Below are 23,485 nucleotides of genomic sequence, written 5' to 3' on the forward strand. Positions count from 1 at the left end.
AAAGAAAGGAGGAGGGGGAGGAAGGGGTGGGGGAGCGGGTGACAAGAGGTTGTGGGGGGAACAGGTCAGAAAGAGAGAGGGAGAGAGAAGGAAAGAAAGAGGAAGACAGAGAGAAGGCAGGATGAAAGAATGAAAGGGAGAAAGAAAGAAAGAGAAAAAGGAAGAAAAAGAAAGAAGAGATGGAGACAAAAAGAAACAGAAGGCATTAGGGCAGAGGCTCCCTCAGAGCTCATATCTACATATTCAATCAGAGAGGCTCATAGCCACCGGAAAGTTTGCAAATTTAGATGTCATTTTAACAGCTTTGAACATCAAAGTGCCCCAGAGTCCCTGCCATTCGCCCAAACACCAGGACTGCAGTAATCATGACGCTGGAGGGGTGGTGAGGGTGGAAGGTCGGGCCTCACTGGGTACTTGTGGAAAAACCAAGGACAAACAGGAAGAATTAAACCAGGAAATGACTCATAAACCATACAAGGGGGTGCTCCCCTCCCTTTCTTATCCCCCTCACAGAAAAACGTGTTTCCATTCGCTTTGTTTTTAGGATTTTTCCCTCAACAACAACACAGTCTCTCCTGACTCCTTCCTGGGAGGGAGATTCAGTTTTTCCAGTCACTTCTCTGCCATCTTCTCTCACTGATTTCTCGTAAGCCATTGTGATACTGAACACTTGTGCTCTGGATCTGCTATTGAAGAAACAGCGTTAGTCAGATTTGTGAGTGCACTATTTAGAAAACCCACAGCAGCAGATGCAAATTTTATGGATGGCAAAACTCACCTTAGGAAGTCTTCAAAGAGCTCCTCAGGAGGTGTTTCTTGTTCAGCTCTTGGCTCCAGAGCCTGCTCAGAAAAAGGAACTTCGGGGACATGGGGTTGAAATTGGTTTTCAGGTAGAATAACAGGTGTGTTTCAATTTTTCCGTGGGGGAGGGGAGGGGAGCACTGGTAGGTTTAACAACCTCCTCTCCAATAAAAACAACAAACAACCTCCCCCCCCACCCCACAACACCCTAACTTGCAGCACTTGCCGGAGTCTGTGGCGGCATTTGCATAGAGATCGGCACTAATATTATGAGAGCAATAGATGTAAATCATCTCAGGGGCATAGAATGTCACGTGTAGTCAAATAATTAGGAAGTGATATATTTTGAGTACAAAATTAGCGTATTTACATGTAAGCTTATACAATTCCGTTTTTTATAATGGCTGCGTTTAACAACAGGTTAGCAAAATTCCTCAAATGTTAACAGTTGACTTGTGTGAACCTGTATGAGCAGCTTGTGGCTTGTGGGCCCTGGGACTCTGAGAGGAGAGGAGAGAGGATGAGCGAGACCGCAGGAAAGGCACATGCTGGAACCAATGGAGGACGTCACCAGTGGGAACGTCTCTCTATGTGACTGGCCCAGGGACTTCAAAGGCAGTGATTTGAAGGATTCCATTTTAATTTGTTTTTTATTCTGTGTCATGCACTCTGGCCCTTTCCTTCAAGTTTTGTTTTTTTTTTTTTTAAGATTTTATTTATTTATTTATTTGACAGAGAGAGAGAGAGACAGACAGACAGTGCACAACTGCACAAGCTGGGAGGTGGGGTGGAGAGACAGAGGAAGAAGCAGGCTCCCTGCTCAGCAGGCTCAGTCCCAGAACCCTGGGATTATGAGATCATGAACTTAGGGGAAGCCAGACGCTTATCCGACTGAGCCACCCAGGCGCCCCTCCCTCAAATCTTTAAGTGTTTTTAAAAAGGATTAAAGAAGACCATGTAGGTGACACAAACTTTATCTAACACTTCATGAGGCAGACCGTTTCCATTCAGAGCACTGCAAAATGGGGCAGGAGGCAGGACACTTTTCTAGGACAAAGAATGAAGAACAAGAAAACAGACACAGAGCCCATGGGTGGCCTGGGGGATGGGGCTTGGCTGACTGGACATACCGTGTTTCTGGTCAAGCAGAGCATTTACGGGGTGTGAACATTGTCTGTTTCAGCTTGCTGCCATGGTACTGTAGGCAGGGTGGCCCACCTTGGGCCTAGAAAGTAATTTCAACAAGTGAAGGAGTAATAGACACACAGACTTGTGTTTGGTGGTACTTTGAGGGTCAGGGGTCACACTGGTGACAAAGTAGCTTGAAGCCTCAATTTCTTCATCTGTAAAGTGGAAATAACAATAGTGTCTAAACCATAGAGCAGTTGTGAGTATTAAATGAGATAATTTGTATACAATATGAGCCTGATGCCTGGCACATAAGCAGTTTCCATCCCTCTTCCTCTGACCACTCCTCGTCAGATTCCTTTATTATGTCTTCCTCTTCCAGAGGTAACCATCTGCTTTACATTTCCTCTGTTCACTCTGTATTAACTCTTCATGGGACCACATTTGGTCTCATGCCTTTAAAAATTACCCAGTGTTAGTGGTTTCCAGGTATAAGTTGTCTACACCCACTGGCATTTTTAGACTGCTGACTTCTTCAGCTCCAAGTTTAGGATATATGAAGCAAAAACAGAACCTAGAAAACTCAGCACTGAGCCTTTCCTTGGGTCCTGAGTTCCCTGGCCTGTTTGTCTTCTTCTCTCCACCTTCAACATCTTCTTATGTTCGTTTTATATATAATGTCTAGGGTTTTACATTGCTCTCAGTGAGAAGAATAGAAAACCATATCAACTTTATCTTGGTGGGTGTGTTTATTGAGTTTTTTTTTTTAATTAAAAAATTTTTAAATGTGGTAAAGACACAATATGAAATGTACCCTTTTCACCACTTTTAAGTATACAATTCAGTAGTGTTAACTATATTCATATTGTTGTGTAACAGATCTCCAGAACTTTTTCATCTTGCAAAATTGAAAATATACCCATCGAACAACTTCCCGTTTTTCCCTTGATGGGGAATTCAAAGCACGCAAGAGTGTTTAAAAAGGCAGCATATTTAATGGGACGCCTGGGTGGCTCAGTTGGTTAAGCGGCTGCCTTTGGCTCAGGTCATGATCCCAGTGTCCTGGGATCGAGTCCCACATCGGGCTCCTTGCTCGGCAGGGAACCTGCTTCTCTCTCTGCCTCTGCCTGCCTCTCTGTCTGCCTGTGTTCGCTCGCTCTCTCCCTCTGTCCCTGACAAAAAAAAAAAAAAAAAAAAAAAATAAATAAATAAATAAATAAATAAAAAGGCAGCATATTTAAAAAAAGGAAAATTGAGCCCTCAAGCACTTAAAATAATAGGTTGGCATCATATTCTAGAAAGTAAAATATTTATGCTTAAAATTATTAAAAACATAAAAACAAAAAACAAGATTTTACAAAATTTAGTTTCCAGAAATAAGGCATATAATTGCTGTAATTAAAAACTCAGTAGATATTCAGCCTCAGAAAGGAAGGAAATTCTGTCACATACTACCACATGGAGGAGCTTTGAGGATATTTTGCTGAGTAAAGTAAACCAGTCACAAGAGAATAAATATTGTATGATTCCACTTACAAGAAGTATCTGAGATCATTGAAATCAAGGAAACAGAAAGTAGAATGGTGGTTTCCAAGGGTAACTTGTTACATAGCCATAGGTAATTAACACAGGTATCATAAATATCTTACTAGTTTAAGGCCTTGAAGATATAAATCTATCCTTGATAATCTTGACCTAGTACCTTAATCTTCTGGACTCAGATCTTTATTTTTACCACCTTCATCTACATGCACAAACTAGACCTTGCCAATTATCTAGAATGTTCCACCTGTCTGAAATACTGAATTATTGTATCCTACTGCTTGACCACAAATTTTTATCCTTCCATGTCTTGCATCATTTCTCAATAGAAATTATAAACCTCATCAATATTTCCAGTTCAGGAGCTCCTGGGTGGCTCAGTGGGTTGAAGCCTCTGCCTTTGGCTCAGGTCATGATCCCAGGGTCCTGGGATCGGGCCCCGAGTCGGGCTCTCTGCTCGGCGATGAGACTGTTTCCCTTCCTCTCTCTGCCTGCCTCTCTGCCTACTTGTGATTTCTGCCTGTCAAGTAAATAAATAAAATCTTAAAAAAAAATTTCCAGTTCAATAACCCACTCATTTCTCCCAGTTTATTTGTCTCCTTCCTAGCCTCAATTTGTTTTCCCAGCAGCATTGGTCTATTGTTTCTCTGTATGCTGAACGTTGGTACCACCCGGAACTCTTCCTGCGTTCCATGTGGAAGTGGTAGGGCTGTTGGGTCTTGTGGCTTAACCCTCCACCACAGGTGTGGGCCCCTGACCCAGGCCATCCAAGCAATCCTTGTTGGGGGTTGATATGTACACTGTAAGAGAAAGGGTCAGGGTCAGCCTATGGGGTCATGAGCTCTAAAGAATATGTAAAAACAGAGCTGCTGGAAACTTGGAGAAATTTGGGAATGAATAAAGCCAAGCAGAGGCAAGCAGAGCTGGGAGGTAAAGAGAGATAATTTTTCTAGTGATACTATTTGAACTATGGATCCTGCTGGACCTGAAGCCAATTTTATCTCTTGGATGTTTCCACCCATATGAGTCAGTAAATCCTCTCCCACTTATTTTCCCTTAAATTACTTTATAATTACCCCCCCCCCCCAACCCCAAGTTCGGCTTTATTTTGCAGTACAGAGATGATCTGGAGACATTTTGAGACAGACATCATTGAGGTAGAGGGTCTGTCAAGTCAAAAACTGCATTGTAGCTGGGTCTATTTTGTATGCCACACATGGGATACAAAAGAAGCTTCTACATTTACCTAACATTTTTGTTTTGTACACCCAAAAGCATCGTGACTAACATATTTACATAGCGCGGAGCTCTGTTTCAGGTATGAACACATTTGGTTGCAAACCACCAGAAAACACAAGAACAAGAAACCTGAGGCAAGTCAGTTCAGAGCTGGTAACAACAGCACTGAACACAGTCAGGAACGCATGTTCTTTCTCCCTTTTTGCTCTGACGTCCTTACTGTGTGACTTTATCCACCTACTTGCAGCCTCAAGGTCACCAAGTGGCTGCTGCTTCTCCAAGCATCATGACTGTGCTGTAAACACTAGAAAAGAGAAAGAGAAGGGCATTATTTGTAGACTTATGCTTATGTCTCATCGGTGCATGGCTTCCCCTAGCTGCAGGGTTGCTGGGGAAGTAAGTGTTTACCTTTTACCATCTCACTATTAGAGGCAGGCAAAGGAAAGACGAGTTGGAAATAGACAAACCCAAGCTGATTGTTTTCAGGATCGTACCACTACACGTGACCTCTTTCCTTGCCCTGTAAGCCACCAGCCATCTGTGAGTTCTGCAAGTCATTCTGTATCTGAGCGCTGAAGTTTAGTGAATAAAAATCACATAATTGCAGAGAATAAAACCTCTACAAATTAACAGCATTTAAAATCATGTAAGTATTCACAGCTTTTTTTAAAACAAGATTTTATTTATTTATTTTGAGAATGAGAGATCGTGCATGCACAAGCAGGGGGAGAGGCAGAGGCAGAGGAAGAAGCAGATTCCCCACTGAGCAGAGAGCCTGATGTGGGACTTCAACCTGGGATCATGACCTGAGCTGAAGGCAGACTCCCAACTGACTGAGCCAGCAAGGTGTCCCAGAGCTCTTTGATGGTTCTTTTTCATTTTGGTTTTATTAGATTTCCCTCCTATTCCCTTTAATTATTATTACAAATCTTTAGCTGAAATATCTTCCTTATGTCCCATTCTTATATTCCCTTGCTTGCTGAGAAAATAGAGGTCATAAAAATATGAAGTCCCTCAATTTTCTGTAACCAATACTTTCCTCCTTCCTTTATTCCTTTTGGCTTTAAAACCAGGATCTGTGGTTGTGGTTTTAACCTTGCCCACATCCATTATGCTACAGTATATTTCTTTCATTCTTGATTCTCAACACTTGATATCATTTGGTAGTGGGCCCACCATAAATATTTGTTGGATGGTATTGAATCCTCTTTGCAAGACTTTGATGTGTCAATTACCCTCTACTGGATCTTTCACTTCTCCTTTTCTTAGCTCCTTTTAGTCTATAAATAAACTCGAGCTTTTTTCTTCCAAAGGAATAAGACTTTCCTTCTCATGTACCTGCATTTACCCCTTAGCTACCATCTAATTTCTTTCTCTACTGAACCAAGATTCTCAAAATAGTAATCTCTCCGATTTCAGTCTCTACTTCCATATTTTCCAGATATTTCTCAACCCCTTGCTCAGCAGCTTCAATCCACCATGTCAAGGAAACTGGCCTTGCTGAGGTCCCTGATGACTTCCTAACTGCCACATTTACATATTACTTAAGTTTTCTGAAGAATTCATTTACATGCCTCTTATTTCCTGTGTCTCCCCCCCCCACTTTTTTTTCCCTAGCTCTCTGTTAATTCCTTTTTTGTTCTTCTGTTGGTATTCTCTCCCACCATGGTATTACTCAGGGCTCTGTAGGTGACCATCTTCTCTTCCCACTATAGACACACTTTTTATGTGACCGTATCAATACCGTGGCTTCAGCTGTCGCCCAAATGCAAATGGTTCCCAAATCTTTCTCTCCAGAAAATGATATTTGAGCAAAACCAGAAAGAGGTGAGAAAGTAAGCCATGTAAATATCTGGAAGAATATCATTCCAAAGAGTGGAAATAGCCAAGGGTCAAGGCCTGAGGTAGGAAGGTTTGGTCTGTTTCAAGAATGGCCAGAAAGCCAGTGTGGCTGCAGCTGAGAGTGAGGAGAAAATTTAGTAGGAATTGAGGTCAGAGACATAGTGGAAGATAGGAGAATCAAGCCACATCAGGCTTCTTGGGCCATTTTAATGACCCTAACGCCTACTGTGAGTAAACTAAAAAGCTATTGGAGAGGTTTGAGCTGAGGAGAGATATGTTCTGACTGAAGTTTTAGAAGGATCACTCTGTTGATAGTAGATAGGAAGAAGGCCTACCTGGTTGGGAGGCTATTGCAGTAATTTAACTGAGAGATGACGGTGATCTGGATCGGGGAAGTCACAGTGAAGGAGCTGTTATGGATCTATTTAAAAGAGAGAACCAATAGCATATGATGACAGATGGGATGGGGGTTTGAGAAATAAGGACTCACAGATTTTTGTCCTTAGAAACTAGAAGAATGGAGTTGCAGTTTACTGAGCTGGGGAGTACTGTGGGAAAAGCTGGTTGGAGGAAAGATTAGGAGATTGGGTTTGTACCAATTAAACATGAGATGGTGGTTAGAAGACATTCAAGTGTAGAAGTCTTAAGACAGCTGGATAAAGGATGGAGTTTAGTTGTCAAAGGGACTGGAGATGTGCATCTGTCAGTCATTATCCTGTGGGTAGATGTTAAACTTATGAGGATAGATGAGATCATCAACAGAATGAGAATAAATAGAAAATATTAGTGTTCTAAGAGCTGAACCTTGGCATAATCTAATGTTAACAGGCAGAGAAGGTGAGCATGAACAGTGAGAGAGACAGAGGAGTGGCAGGAGATGGGAAGAAAATCAGAAGAGTGCGGTGGCCTGGAAAATGACTGAAGAAATGTTTCAAGAAGGAGGAAGGAATTGACCAAATCAAATAATACTGATAGCTCATGTAATTGGAGGACTGAGTATTTCAATGGGTCAAGAGGGTGGGAGACAAAAAGTAGGAATTTTTCTGTGAATGGAAGGAGCAATAGAGGAGTAGCTAGGGAGAGAAGTAGGATCAAGAGAATCTTGTTTTGTTTATTAGATGGGAGAAATAATATGTCTGCAATCTGATTGTCATCTGATGGGAAAGATCTAGTGGAGAGGGAATTTGTTAAAATTTAAAAGGGGATTTAAAAGGGGAGATTTAAAGGGGGAGAACTGCTAGAACAATGTCCTTGAGCAGGCAAGAGGAGTTGGTTCTAGTGCATAAGTAGAGGAACTGTCCTTCACTTGATACAGTTAATTAAATTCATCCATAGTAACAGGAAGATGAAGAAAGATACAGAAAGGAAGAGAAGACAGAGTAGGATACAAATGAAGGTGGGTGGCTGGTTGTTATAACGGAAGCATGTGGAAATACTCTTCAGATACCTTCTGTTTTATCAGTAAGGAAGCTGAGAATGAAGACAGTTAAGTATTGAAAGGTGGTGCCCCTTATGACTTCTCTGCCCTCACCTCGTAGTTGTTTAAGAGAGTGAGAGAATGAATGACAGAAATAAAGTATAATTGCTTGGTAGCATTGAAGTTAGGAATCGTAAATTTAAGTGAGACTAATCATAGCATGATTGTATACTCTTTCTCCAGATAGTTGTACAAATTCAGGCATGAACAAGCCCAAGTTGGAATTAAGCAGTATTGAATATTTATTTATTTATTTATTTATTTGCCAGGTGATATGACTCAAAATGGAACAAGGGACTTGAGGGTGTGTGAGAGGGAGTGATGACAATGACTTACTGTGGTTATTAAACTGGGTAAGGAGGAAAGTGATGTCATGAGGGGCAGGAGGGACAGTGAAAGGTAGTTGGATCAATGTACTATTGGCTAGGGCATGGCAGTGAAGGGATTATTGGAGCTGGGGAAAAGAAGGAGTGAAATAGAAAGATAGAAGGTGAGATTAGAAAGAGTAGGATGCTTGAAACTAAGATTACAGAATGATTGTAGCTTTTGGTACTAGGTATGACTACAGAAGATGGCTAATCAGCAGAATCTAGAGAAACAAATCAGGTTATGGGACAGGAATCACAAGAGGAGGCAAACCAAGGAGCAGTAAGGAAGAGCCAGAAAGACAGAGGAGAAGACCAGGATGGAACAACTGAAAGTCTAATCAAGTAAAAGGAGTGGAAGACAAGGTCATTGGAGGACAGGAGGTCAGGGATCTGATAAACAAGGTTAATGGAAGGACCATGTGCATGGATAGAAGTTCAAAAGGAGTAGTGTTGAAGAGTGTACAAGGTAGCCAGCTGGGAGTTAAACTCAAGGAATTGGAGGACAGTGACCTGAGGAATGCATGTGACTCTAACAGGAAGACTGGTGGTGTTACAGTCTTGTAACATGAGATTCAAAACTAAAATTGTTCATTGTATGGTCATGCATGATCTCCTGCTTAGCAAACTTTTTACTTAAGTTTTCTGCAGAATTTGTCATCATTTCCACTTCCTTGGACCTCTTTTATCTTGAACTGGTGTGATTCTAGATCTGCTAGTTCTCTTACCTCTCTGTCAACTCCCTTTGTTGTTTTCTCTTGGATTTTCCTTCTCATGGGTTACTTCTCAGTTACCCAGGGCTCCCTACATGTTCTTTTCTCTTCTCACTGTGCATGTACTCCCTGGGTGATCTCACCAATCTCATGGCTTCAGCTGCCACCCAAATGCATGTGGTTTCCAGATCTGTAGCTCCAGCCCCAAATGGGCTCTCCTGCTCTAGTTTTCTATTTCTTTTTTTTTTAAGATTTTATTTATTTATTTGTCAGAGAGGGAGAGCGAGAGAGCGAGCACAGGCAGGCAGAGGCAGAGGGAGAAGCAGGCTCCCTGCTGAGCAAGGAGCCCGATGTGGGACTCGATCCCAGGACGCTGGGATCACGAACTGAGCCGAAGGCAGCTGCTTAACCAACTGAGACACCTAGGCGTCCCTCTAGTCTTCTATTTGTGACTGTTCAGTGAAGAGAATTTAGATGTCCTTCAGGTGGCTTAAATTCATTCAAGACCATGTTAATTATCTTCTCCCAACTTCCTCTTCTTCATTTTTTAATTTCAGCCAATCATTGCTATATTCGACTCGTCATAGTCATATGTCTCTTCCTCATCTCCAATATATAGTCAAGTCACTGATTTCTGTGAACTCCATTTCCAAGCTCTGAGTCTTATATCTAAATGTCAACACTGAATAAGTCTGACACTTTGCTTCCTTCAAACCTATATCTGTGCTGCAAAAAGTTGGTGAAGAAAAACAGAAAGGTGCTGCCCAACTTCATAGAGGTCTAGGATATGTAGTTTATTTGATGTTCTCTTTCTATAGCACAGGAAGACCCATAGAAGGAAGATGGGACGGGTATTGAATGCCAACCCACTGCCTTGACAAGTCATCCTGAGATTCAGGACAGGGAATAATCTAGGTTGAGAACTGGTGAGTGTGTGTATGTGTGTGTATGTGTGTATGTATGTGCATGTGTATCCACACCAGATAAGAAGTTTTGGTCACAGATTATTATCTGTAAATTTTTTTTAAAAAGTCGCTAACTCAGAGAAGCCTTCCTTGATCCCTTTGTCTGGGTAGGCTTCTCCTCGTTTTCTATAATTGTTCCTTCATCAGTTTACCAAAAGTTTAGAGTATCTATTTCTTCTCACACATGATTTTTTAAAAAGATTTTATTTATTTATTTGACAGAGAGAGCCACAGTGAGAGAGGGAACACAAGCAGGGAGAGTGGGAGAGGAAGAAACAGGCTTCCCACCGAGTAGGGAGCCCATGATGCGGGGCTCAATCCCAGGGCCCTAGGATCTTGACCTGATCTGAGGGCAGATGCTTAATGACTGAGCCACTCAGGCACCCCTCGTCTCACACACTATTTTGAGTGCTAAGAATACAGTGAAGAAAAAGGACAAAATCCATACCATTACTGAACTTAGACTCTAGTTGGGGAGCTAGGCAAGAAACCTGTATAGAAATAAATAATGTATTTTCCAATAGTGATCTGTGCTATGAGAAAACAAAGGGTACAGGACAGAATGAGTGTGGGTGGGGAGGCTGGGAGAAATTTTAGGTAGGAAAATCAGAGAAATCCTCTTTGATATGATTGGTGAGAAGAAGCTGGCCACACAAGGATCTGGGGAGAGAGACGTGCACTGAAAGTGGCAAGTATAAAGCCCTGAGGTTGTAGAGCCCGGCAGGTTCAACATTGCCTGTACCTCTGAAGGACTCATATAACACTTACCACAGAGGTCATTTTGTATTTATTTGTGTTTGCCCACCCAGATCTGTTGCATATTTGTATAGTGTCCATTATCCCCATGATTCCTGAGGACTGAGGCCCTGTCTATCCTTTTAAATGTTAATACCTAGTACCTAGCACTCAGGGAGCAGTTAAATGTTTACCAAATTAATGAATAGCTAAATGACAACTGCTTACTAATGCAACTATTCATAGGATTAACTGTTGAAGAGGTGCATTTTGTTTTCTAAATATAAGCCTGTAATACTGACTATGTCTCTTCAAACTGCACATTCTGCCCTGTGTCATAAGCAGGCTCCTGTCCCTTCCTTTCTTGAAAATCTCTATTGTAAGAAGTTAAAAACTTAAGTTACCTTCTCCTTTGTCTTAAATTGCTGTGAACTCACCCTATGACTTGGATTGTTATCAGATCCCAAGAGGGGCTTTTGTAGGGATTTTCTCCTTTGAGTCACTAGAAGTATTAATGATATATAGTCCATGGAAATGAGTAAAATGAGAGAGAAAAGCAGAGTTTAAGGTGATTATGGGACATCCAGATAGTGTCCAGTCAGCAGAATCATGCAAAACAAATCTATTTATGAGAAAAGAATCATAAGAGAAGCCAAGCCAAGGAAAGGGAAGAAGGACCAGAAAGAGAGGGGAGAGGGCTAGGCTGGCACAATGTACTGAGAACTAAAAAGTGGGAAACTTTTGGAATGGAGAGGACTCTGTAATGTCAAATGCCCCAGAAGGCACCAGCATATTAATGCTTTTAAGAAGGAAGCTTCAGAAGAGTGGTACGACTAGGTCTGAAAAAGTGAAAACTGGGGACATAAGTCATTCCTTTTAGTGGTCTGGCAGAGGTCAATGACAATGGCCTCTTCCTTCTTTCCCACAGAAAGTGTCTTCAGGCAACATCTGGGAAGAGGAGAATAAGGAGTTCAGACTTCCCCTATCTCAAGTTGAGAAGTCATTTCTCAGCTCATTGTTATCGCAGTGAAATTCAGCATGAAAGGTCTGCCCTGAGACTCTGGAGCAGGGTTGCCTTCTCTCTGCTCTGCCTCCATCAGTGGCAATCTTCCTCCTAGAAACATATACATTGGACCCAGATGGGGACTCAGTGGTTCTTGACTAAAAGCTTTGGAGAAATGTTCTAAAGCCGCACAGGATCCAACTATTGGTTTGGGGGTAGATGGGAGTGAGGAAGGGAGTTCAGGCCTTTTGCCTGACTTACTAATCTGCTTCTTGGACCAGTATGGAGTGGCACAAAGCTTCATGGCTTAATCTAGAGGTTGGAAGCTTAAATCTTTATAGATATCAGGCATATCAAATAAATCAGAGAGGTGGGCAGGCCAGGCCAGGGATGAAGAGTAGAGTGTGAGCCCCATTTAGTATAGGACAAATGTCCCTTAGTACCAGATATTGCTGCCCTGTAGAAATGTGCTCCCAGTATGGTCAGGGATCTGGAAACCATTTTTAAAGAAGAGTGAGAAGTGAGTATCTCGAGGTAAATTGTCTCAATTTTTCATGTTACTCTATAAAAAACTAAGGTGAAGGGGACTGGGAGATATAGGCCTCCAGTTATGGAATGAATAAGTCATGGGAATGAAAGGCACAGCATAGGAAGATAGTCAATGGTGTTGTAATAACATTGTCTGTGACAGATGGCAACTACACTTATAGTGAGCACAGGGTAATAACAACAACAAAATTAAAGCACTGTGGGGCCAAATATCTGTAGATAGGATCTTCATCTTCAGCTGCCAGTTTGTGATTTCTGGTTTAGGACTTAAGAAAGTATGCCAACGGAATACTTTCCTCATCCCTCACTTCATTACTGACTCCCCACCCCCACAACACCTCCATCATCGATCCCAAACCCCTTTTCTCAGCCATTCACTGACTCTGATTGTTTTCTCCTCCACCCTTATGTGCTGACTTTGAGGGAGGCAGCAGGTGGGCAGCAGCCTGTGGATAGGAATGGGGAAGAGCTGGGGAAGCTTCACCTCCAGCTTGGTCTCTCGAGTCTACAAGCATGCCATCGATGTTCTATTAAAGTACCTGAAGATCAACACATTACCTCACGAGGAAGATCAGTCTCCTCTCAAACACCACACCGTGTAGTCTACGTGTGCAAAAGAATGTTTCTGCCAGTACGTAGACTGGAGTCACCGAGGGAGTTCAGAAAGGCTGCGCCTGAGTCCCAGCCTAGGATAATTAGATCAGTAACTTTGGATGTCAGATCCTACATTGGTGGGTTTACAAGCTCCTCTTGTGGTTTGGATGAGCAGTCAAGGGCTGAGAACCACTGTATAGGCGATTACTGAAAATATAGAAAGGGTGAAGGGGTTTGGGTTAGCAAAGGTCCAAAGAGAAATTGCATGGACTTGTGGTGTGTCCATTGGTCATTGGCTTTCTCCTATGGATGTCGTAAGTTGCACTGGGAACTCAGGATGGGGCAGGGGCAATCCTTTGGGTTGGATGCTGGCTTAGCAAAATGGAAAGCGAAGGAAGAGAGCACAGAGTGTTAATAATGACTTTATTGATGTGTGGACAGGCAGTGAAAGCTATTCAGATAGGGACTAAGGGTCTGGATGACTTCAAATGAGTGAAGGAGGGAGGAAACACCAGGGAGTATAGGGGGAATGTAAGGAAGAGGGGTAATTTCATATTTCAGATTCCAAAGGCCATTGTGATGAGACAGTTTGGGGTTTGCCATCCTGGTGTGATTCCACTGAAGAGCTGTCTCTCCTTATACAAGGAATCCCCTCTTGTGTTCCCAGCATTCACATACACTGGTTGTATTCTAACAATCTTAATGTCACTCATTCTGTACCCTGGTCCTTCCTCCAGTCTTTAAATTCCCCGTCTACCAAATTACTTCCGATCTATTGTTTGCTCCTTTATTCAACCCGTAGGTATTGAATGTCTACTTTGATAGACTAGGCACCATGTGAGGTTCTGGGGACACAGTCACTATTCTCTTGAAACTCAGAATGCAATATGTTAGATATATCAGACATAAAATTACATAAATGCTTATTAAATTACAATTTATGTAAGTGTTTGGAGAAACAGAGGGAGCTATGAAACCACAGTTCAGGAATAGTGAGGGTCAATTTGTCAGAGAAGGCTTCTCTGGAGAAATGATATAGAAGCTGAGTCCTGAAGGACGACCAGAAGCTGGCTGGCCTGTATGGGTGTGTGTGTGTGTGTGTGTGTGCGCGTGTGTGTGCGTGTGTGTGTGTGTAGAACCTATCACAGAGGGAACTGAATATACAAAGGCACAGAAGCAGAGTTTGCACTCTTCCAGGAGTGAAATGAAAACGTGGCTGGGGTGCCATGGAAGGAGTGGAGATGTAAGTAGGGGTCTTGCAGGTCATGCCAAAGGTTTGGGACTGCCAGTGGTTGGACTGGGCTGCTTAAAAGGGGACAGGACTTCTCTTTCATGATTCTCCCAGAACAGCCAACCACAGTGTCCTTCCCTTAATCAAAGCAGTTTAATGGTGGTGCAGTTTCCTCCATTCTGCAAGGAAAACCTTGAAGAACAAGATTATTTTCTGGACAAAACAAGGTTTTTGTTTTTGCTTTATAGGAATTTTGTAGGCATTGAATGTTTTCTTCCCTGGCTACAAAATGCATTTTCTATGTCTTGGGAATAGGGCATCCAGGTCTTAATGTGTTTACCTTCATAACAATAGATTACTTACAGTTGACTAACTCATTTTGTTTCCCACAAGAAAGGGAAAAATGATTAATTATATGGTGAACATTGGGTGGTCTTCAGGCCTGTAAAGGAGGTTTCTCATTAACAATGGTTCCATTTATTGATATGGGAAAGAGTAGTAGAAGAAGAGCCTTGGAGAGGGAAATCCAAAGGCTTTTTCTTTTCTTTTTTGGCATCCTAAATTTGATATATGTGTTAGACATCTAAGTGGAGATGCCAAGAAGGCAGTTAGTGATGTAAGCCAGCAGGACAGGCTAAAGATTTAAATTTGGGAACCATTAGCATATAAATCATAGTAAGGTGATGGAAATGGTTGATATCATATTAGAACATTGAGATGGAGAAGTGAAAGGGGCCCAGGTTTGAAGCTTAAGTCCAGTCTTTACTGGTCCTGCAGAGGAGAAAGAAGTTCAGAAGGAAACTGAGAAGCAGCTGGTAAAGAAGGAGGAAAATGCGGGACAATGTGGTTTCACAGAAGCCAACAGAAGACAGTGTGACACTGATAATAAATATAGAAGATGTTTAAAGGTTTAAGGAAATGTAAAAATTAAGAACTCTATATTTTAGGGTGCCTGGGTGGCTCAGTGGGTTAAGCCTCTGCCTTCGGCTCAGGTCATGATCTCAGGGTCCTGGGATCAAGCCCCACATCGGGCTCTCTGCTCAGCAGGGAGCCTGCTTCCTCCTCTCTCTCTGCCTGCCTCTCTGCCTGCTTGTGATCTCTGTCTGTCAAATAAATAAATAAAATCTTAAAAAAAAAGAACTCTATATTTTATTACCTGGTCTATGGTGAAATGTTAGCTTAGTTTTTCTTAAAAATTTTTCTCACTCACTTCTTAGATATTCATGGACACATTTCTAGTTCCCATTTTAGTAGTGATCCTGTCCAGGGCTGTCCAGGCTCAGGGTGGGTTCTTGCAGATTTCCTGCTCTAGATAGATTAGCATCCCTTCCAGGACTTGATCTCCAATTCTCTGGCATCCTAGATGTTGAAAACATTTCTCTGCCTGCCCTGATTTCACAGATTATTCCTTCTTCCCCTCTGCCTTCAGAAGTCTTCCTTTTTGTTGATTGATCCCCTTGGTGTAGAAGGCACAATTTTACCCAAAGAGATTTCCTCTGAGCTTGACGCCATCTTGCAGGGCATAGCAGTAAACTTCTCTTTCCTTGATGCCTCCACGACTCTGTTCCTAGAAGTTCTTCCTTCTTCCTGATCAAATTTTCTCAGTCCTCTCCTATTCCACTGACTGATCATATAGTTGATGGCCAGTATGTGAGATTAATTTAACTTTGATGAATTTTGTTTGGCTCATCTATTGTTTGCAGCCACTATTTTGGCCATTCCCTATTCAAACTTGCTCACCCTTTCCCACTGAATCTTCGAAGCTGGTCTCCATCACATAGTTTCCATCACATGGGCTCTCCCCAACAGTCCTGGCCTATTTAAAATTTTGCATTTAACTTTAAAAATGGATTTAAATTTTAAGAAGAATTTTAGTCATTTAAAATCACAAAACAATACACTATTAATGTAGCTATTTAAATGATTCAGAAATATATAAAGGAAATCATAGATACAAAAGTTAGAATATCTCACAGAAGAGACAGATAAAAGTTTTGATAAAGGTGATAGCAAAGGGGGTTCCCAAGACAATGGCTGTGCATCAGGCATAGGAAATAACCAGCTCAGGCTGGAGTAGAAGGTCAGATGCTCCAGTAGGAATGCCTCAGAAGAACATAAAGCTAATACATTATTTAACAGATTTAACAGGTGGAGAATTATATTGAGAATCGCTTTTACAGAGCTAACGGAGGGCATGGGAATATAGATGTTTCATGAAAACAGAGCAAAGAGGAAAATGAGACAACTCCAAGAAAAACTAAAAACTGTGCAAGAGGAGAAATATAATCATAGTCACTTCTTGGCTCAGTAACCAACAATATTTTACATGGTCGTAATGATGAAAGCATTTGAATATGTATTTGGCCAAAACTGAGGCGTCTTCATATTAGGAAGATGGAATTTAGAATTAATGTAAACAGATAAGACGTCAATAGACAACAGGTGGTGTGCACATGTGAGAGGCAAGTATGAAACAAGACACTGTAGTTAGTTGTTATATACATTTTATTTTTTTAAAGATATTACTTATTTGAGAGAGAGTGTGCACAAGGGGGGCAAGGGGAGGGGGCAAGCAGACTCCTTACTGATCAGGGACCCCCATGAGGGGCTCGATCCCAGGACTCTGGGATCATGACCCAAGCTGAAGGCAGACACTTAACCAACTGAGCCACCAAGAAGCCTCCTTGCTACATGCATTTTAAAGCACTATTTGACTTTAAACAATTTGTGGATAAAACTGATAAAAATTAATCAAAAGCAAAAACAAATGTAGGACAACGACAGGTTCTAACATTGGAATGTTGTTTAAGAGATATTCTTTTATTTTTTTAAGAGTTTTTAAAATGTTGGGGCACCTGCATGGCTCAGTCAGTTAAATGACTGCTTCTTGGTTTTGCCTCAAGTCATGATCTCTTGGATTCTGGGAATTGAGCCTTGCCTGGGCTCTGTGCTCAGCAAGTAGTCTGCTGGAAATTGTCTCCCCCTCCCTCTCCCTCGGCTCCTCCCCGGCTCACATACAATCTCTCTAAAATAAATAAATAAAAACTCTATAAAAAAAAAGATTTAAGAAAAAATTTAAGTAATCTCCACACCCAACATGGGGCTTGAAGCCATAACCCTGAGATCAGGAGTTGCAGGCTCCACCTACTGAGCCAGCCGCAGGTCCCTTGAGAGATTTCATAAGCAAAAAAAAAAAAAATCTAAAAAATGTTTCCTTCTGGTAAAAAAAAAAAAAAAAAGTTGTTCTTTAATAGGAAACCATTTGTGGTAGTTATCTTGGGGATTGTAGGGGGTTTTTGCTTGTGGAATGTTTGACTTATTTACGATGAGGATGTATTTATTTTTGTGATCAGAAAAAGACACACCAAGGAAAGATGTATCAGAGTCACGTCAGCTAGATGGTGGGATAAGAGGGCCCCAGCCTTGCCCTCCCACAGGAATACTGATGGAACAGCCATTCATGGACAAATACACTTTTACTAGAGTTCCAGGAGGGTCTCGTTGAGAGGTCCTAGGAGCCAGTGGAACCCAAAATCGGAGAACAGCCGCATCGCAAAGGGTGAGAACAGTCTCCCTTTACGGACATCCGCCAGTCCCCAGGCTGGCATAGCCCAGTGCTTGGAGAGACTCCCTCAGCCTGCGGTTCCTCCCGCAGGAGACACAGAAAGTGGAGCGAGTGTGCCGGTTTCCCCAGCCCTTTCCAAAGGGGCCTGAGAGGTTTGCTCCTGTTCCCCAGAATGCTTAGGGAATTTGCATTTGTGCCTCATGGAGGGGCGGTTAAGAACAAAGAAAAGGGGATGGGGATCATGGCGACTGACACGTGCATCAGCTGGCCCACCGGTGGAGCCCAGCAGCTGGCCTGTGGCAGCCCTTGCAGATGTCACCCCATTGGGCACGCCCCCCCCACCATGCGCGGCCCTACAAACAGCACCCAGTTTGCAGCAGCCAGCATGGATGCCAGCAGCTGGTTGGCTCTGCAGGATTGGGAGAAAGCACACAACCCCCCTGACTGCTCCTTCAGCAGGGAAGGAGAATAATGGAGCTTGTACCCATTATCCTGGGATGCTGAGTGCTACTCCGGGGAAGATGGACCAGTGACTCAGCCCTTAGCCTGGTTCTGCAGGGTAGGGAGAAAGGGTGTACAATTTCAGTCCTGCATGAGGAGTAAGTCCCAGAGAGGCACTGTGCCTCGCTGAGCCTATAATTAACAATATCGTACTGTATACCTAAAAATTTGCTAATAGGATAGGTCTTATGTTAAGTGTTCTTATCACATAAAAAAACTAAAAATTAAAGAGATTAGAGGAAACTTCTTGTGGTGCCAGATATGTTTATTGTACCAGTTGTGGTCATGGTTTCACGAATGTATTCTTATCTCCAAACTCATCAGGTTGTGTGCATTAAGTATGGACAGCTTTTTGTGTGTCGATCCTACCTCAACAAAGTGTTGAAAATAATTTGTTTAAGGATCTCAAACTTGGGGTGCCTGGGTGTCTTAGTTGTCGGGCATCTGCCTTCGGCTCGGTTCATGATCCCAGGGTCCTGGGATCTAGCTCCCCATCAAGCTCCCCACTCAGCGGGGAGCCTGCTTCTCCCTCTCCCACTGCCCTGCTTATGCTCCCTCTCTCGCTCTGTCTCTCTGTGTCAAATAAATAAATAAAATCTAAAAAAAAAAATTCAAACTCACACAAAAAATTAGAAAATTCTTCCCTAGAGATGAAAGAATGAAATTTAAAAATCTGATCAGAGGAAAAAGGTAGGAAGTGATGTGGAACCGGGACACGGAGGATGTATCCTTCCTCCTCTCTTGTGCTGGGAGTTTGCGAGAAGATGCTGTCCGTTCAGGAGGGATGCAGTTTCATAACAGAAACAACAACAGCAGAAGAGATGCTCACACTCACCGGGCTCTTTTGTGTGCTAAGGCCCAACACAGGGGCTGCAGGTAGCTCGTCTTTAATTCTCACAAAACTCCACCACACATTCATTTATTTATTAAAAAGTATCTGTTGAACATTTTCTATGGGCCAGAGGCTCTGGATACAGAGATAAAATCGTCATGGTCCTTTTCCTGGAGAGGGTACAATAGAGTAGGAGAAATAGTCATTAAATTAAAATAAATATTTAATGGCATATGATAAATGACACATAAGGTGTGGCAGCATAACAGGGTTTAGGGTTAGGTCCAGTGGCCTGAAGGTCTTTCTTGGAGGATAACATGTATATATTGAGACCTGGAGAGTAAGGAGGCAGGCAGAAAGGGTCTTGAGGCAGATGTGAGGAAACTCTCTCCTCTGATGGAGGGGCTGAAAGAGAATCAGAGAAGCCAGATCAGAGAGGGGCAGGCGTGATGGCTGAGGCTGCAGGTGGGCCAAGCCATCCAGAGCCACGGAGACTCAGTTTCTTTCTGAGTACCTGGAAAGCCTTGCAAGGCCAATTTTAAGCAGACAAGTGCAGGATCTGGTTTATATTAAAAATATTTCTCCAGCTGTCTTGTAGAGAATGGATCAGAGGGAGATAAGAGCAAAAATTGGGGAAATTTGTTCAGAGCTTACTGTCACATTCCATGTTGGAGATGATCATGGGTTAATACAGGATGGTGGATAAGGTTTGGAGAGAACTGGGTCAGTCTACAGTACATATTTGGGCCTGGTGATGGAACAGCTGAAGTCAAGGCTAAATCTGGTTCCTGGTTTGAGTAACGGGCTGATCCCATTTTTCAGTCTAGGAGACCAGAGTTCAAGAGGTTGCAGAACATATCCCAGGAGGTATGTCTATAAATCACATGTGAGGATTTGGAAATAGGCCCAGCCAGTTCCAGAGACAACATACATAACAAATCCACTGTACTCCCTCCCAGTGAATCACAATCCAGCTTTCTAAAAGGGGAGGAGGGGTTGTCCTCTGAATTATAACTCTCTGCCAGACACAGCTCTGTCCGCTGCCAAAGAGAAAGTCAACATCCAGGCTTGTTCACGGAAGCATGTTTTGGCCTGGAGCAGATTAGAACATGTTATTTGGATCACACGCTGGAAATGACGTTATTCCCAAGACGTTTGACGTACTTGAGCAGATTCTAGTCTGAGGAACTGGAAGGGATAATCCTAAATATTCGGATTCTGTTGCCAGGCAGAAACCAAGCTGTGTTCTCCCCGATGGGATCAGGAGAAGCTGTGTCACTCTGAGTTTGAGAAGAAGCTGAGTTCCTTTTGAGACCTCTCTGCAACTTAAATGACATTGTTGAGGGCAGTTGTCCTGGAAGAAATAGGTTTACTCTAATGGAAAAAAGGAAGATGAAGTAGGTTAGTAGAGACCAGAGCCTCCCAGGCTACCTCTCATGGCTGTAGAGAAGGTCTGGAGAACACTAACTGGCAGATAAGGATATTGATGGCTAAGGCAAAGTTAAATTAAAATTTGAATTTAAAAAATCTCATTAAATTCAGGTACGTTGAAAACCTACTTATGGGTGGAGATCCTGAAATACAAGATAACTTCTTGGATATGTTTTGGTGATGTCCTGAGGCTTTCTATACCCTGCTGGTATTCTTGCATTTATAGAATGACCCCTTTACTTGTACTTTTTCTGTAAACTGACAAGTCTGGGAGAGAGGTAAGATGTGAGAACAGGGGGCAATCATGGGCTTACCTGTTTGGACTGATGAACTGTGGAGTAAATGGTGGAGAAATCACTGCTTTTCACGGGTGTTGGGCTATTTGTTTGCTGCAAAAAATAACCACACACATTTGTCTCACATGGATGAAGAGATATTCATGCACAGACACATTCCGGGGGAAGACAATGGGATATAGAGCCATGATGTCGAAGTTCTTCAGGAGGGAAAGGCTAGAGACTGTGTGGCTAGAGGAGCTGGAGACCAAACACCACGAGCTCTCCAACCTGAGAAGTTTACTCACACTTCCTGAGGCCCACACAGAAGCACAACAGCCCAGCAAACCAGTAGCTCAAGAGCCAGAAAGGCACAGAAGGGCGACCTTGTTGGCAGGTGGTGTGAAGAAAAGGAAGGATTCTTTCCTGTCTCTGACTCTGCTCTCCTTCCTCCATTTTAAGAACTGATTCTATAGCTGAAGGGTACAAAAGTATTGGGTCTTTTGTCTTAGATCTTTGCTCGCTACAACTGGAGGTATTGCCGGCTCTGGTCTGTCCCTTGACTCGAATTGCCTTGTCCTCATGCCGTTGGGCTCTCCTCAAGCCCGGGGAATGGAAAAGCAGGAGGAACCCCCAGTCTGAAGAATGGTTCTGCTTGGAATACGAATACAGCCGCAACAGCAGAAGTGCCTGTGTTCACAGGTTTCAACATTTGAACCTAATTAAGGAATATTTAGAGTATTTATTAAAACCTCTGGGACACTCCAAAGTATAATTATTGCTAAAGAAGAAGTTAGAAAATTTCCTGAAGATTCACGTATTGGTTTGTCGAGGGCGATTCATCTTGTCTTCAGGATGACCTTGAAAGGAACGTTCGAATAAGCGAGAGTACCCCTTCTTGTTACCTGTCTTCAGGGGGGCCTACCTTGCAAGTAGCCATGAGGGGCTGAGTGACATTTGACACTCACTTGGGGAATCTAAGATTTCTAGCTGGACCATTGCTCCCATGAGTTGGCAAATGCTGAGGTATCTTGGCTTACTTTCCAGAAGACGTACGGTATTATTCAGAAATGTTCACTAGCAGGTGCTTCATTTGGGTGGGGGGGTGGGAAATTGCTGATGTGTGGCAGGAGAGTTCCTGGTGGCTGACCAAGGCCATCTGTTATGTGGCAGCGGGGGGAGAGGGTTGAAGGCTGCTCATGCCTTTACCGTCTTCTACTGTTGCAAATCCTTGCCCCACTTCCCCTCTTGAGAGACTGCTTCTGAGTTCCCCTATTTCCACTGCATCCAGGGTGAGAAATCCCCTGCGACTGAATTGTCTGCTCTGGAAACTCTCAGACCTAAGTGAACTCTGATCCATTCAGCAAGTATTTACTGTGCATTGTGCTCAGGGAAGAGAGAGGAAGACGTAATTTTCACTTCAGGTAGCTTGTAATTAATCTGAAAAGGGACAAGACTTACTGATGCATCAGCAGTTAGAGGACCATGCAAAGCAGGGTATGAGCAAACACACCATGGGGCTTGAGCCCTGGGTGCTAGCTAGGTCCCACATACAATGCCATAGCTCCTGCCACTCCTCTCCTCCATGGTGTGCGTCATTGGATTAGTCAGGTGATTGTGGTGACGAGTTTGTGAATAAAGGCTATAAAAATCATGGCAATGATGGAGTATAAAGCTGAAAAGACTCACCCTGTTTGGATGTGTGACATGAGCGTACACGGTATTCCCTGGAGAGACGGAGACATAATCTATGTTCCTTATGGTCTCTGCTGTTAACATAGGAAGGCGCAGTCAGTGTCCTGCTCTCCTGGGACCTTTGCCTACACCAGGGCACTTTTTGGCTCTAAAGAGGCAGTTGTTCAAGGCAATGCCCTTCCCTAGGGTTCATTCATTTTTGACAGTCTTTGAAGTTCTGGGTTGAACCAGAACCTTTTAAGCCATGTGTTCTATTTCTGACCTTATCTCTTAGAGGAATGTGCTCTAGAGGTACCCTAAAGCTTCAGAGTCTACCTCTAGGTTTGCACTGGGCTAGGGAGCTCCTGGACCAAATAGCACTGCCTATACAAGGGCTAGAGAACCTCCTTGGCTCCTTTAATGGAGCCAGATTAGGTCACATATATAATATTGTTAAACTTCTCAGATTATATTGTAAGTGATTATACTCTAGAGGATTATACTCTAGAGGACTGTATTATATTATATTAATACTATATTATTTATATTATATTATATTATATTATATTATATTATATTATAGAAACTGGAGGCTCAGAAAGTTCAATTAACTTGGTACAAAGTCAAACAGGAAGTGATGGACCAGAAAGTGCTGCCCGCCTTCTGACTGTGAACTTCATGTTTGTCCTCTACACACAATGTCATATATCTCTCAGCCAGGAAATGAGACTCACAGCCAATCTGAAGCCAGAACCTGTGTTCCTGTCTCTATATCATACTTTCTTTTCGGACTGCGTCTACTCAGTGTTCAAACCTTGGTTGAAAGAGTGATGGGTCAAGCAGTTAGTCTTTGGACCTTTGATGCTTTAACCTTGTCCCTGCCCTGGACTTGTTGGTTGATAATGGACAGGCCATGAACATTTCACTGGCACCTGGTTTCTCATTAGCAGGGCGGGGAATGACCCTAATCCCACTCCAAGAAACTGAGTGAGTGACTGGTTTGCATGCTTGTAAGGGGTCCTT

The 23,485-nt window shown here is 42.8% G+C and overlaps 1 protein-coding gene and 1 long non-coding RNA gene across 7 annotated transcripts in view; both read right to left on the minus strand.

Annotated features, from left to right (window-relative positions):
• Positions 1-270: 270 nt before the first annotated feature.
• Positions 271-906, minus strand: LOC116862281. Its single transcript, XR_004381618.1, has 2 exons — positions 779-906; positions 271-686 (listed from the first exon to the last, which is right to left on the minus strand). It is a non-coding gene; the product is annotated as an uncharacterized LOC116862281 (long non-coding RNA).
• An 18,247-nt stretch (positions 907-19,153) lies between these two features.
• The window catches only part of SLAMF6 (SLAM family member 6), a 32,677-nt gene continuing 28,345 nt past the window's right edge, over positions 19,154-23,485 (minus strand). For 3 of the 6 annotated variants that reach the window (XM_032849518.1, XM_032849515.1, XM_032849514.1), the window contains 3 exons: positions 22,478-22,557; positions 20,828-20,902; positions 19,154-19,487 (listed from right to left, as the gene is read on the minus strand). In XM_032849518.1, the coding sequence (XP_032705409.1) occupies positions 19,293-19,487; positions 20,828-20,902; positions 22,478-22,557 (350 nt within the window). In that variant the 3' untranslated portion in view covers positions 19,154-19,292. Of the gene's footprint in view, positions 19,488-19,520; positions 20,457-20,827; positions 20,903-22,477; positions 22,558-23,485 lie in introns of those variants that run through there. The other 3 variants (XR_004381617.1, XM_032849519.1, XM_032849517.1) reach the window with 3 other exon arrangements.

This window comes from Lontra canadensis, unplaced genomic scaffold, assembly GCF_010015895.1.
Source record: "Lontra canadensis isolate GAN:19392208 unplaced genomic scaffold, GSC_riverotter_1.0 scaffold230, whole genome shotgun sequence".
NCBI classification, from domain to species: Eukaryota; Metazoa; Chordata; class Mammalia; order Carnivora; family Mustelidae; genus Lontra; species Lontra canadensis.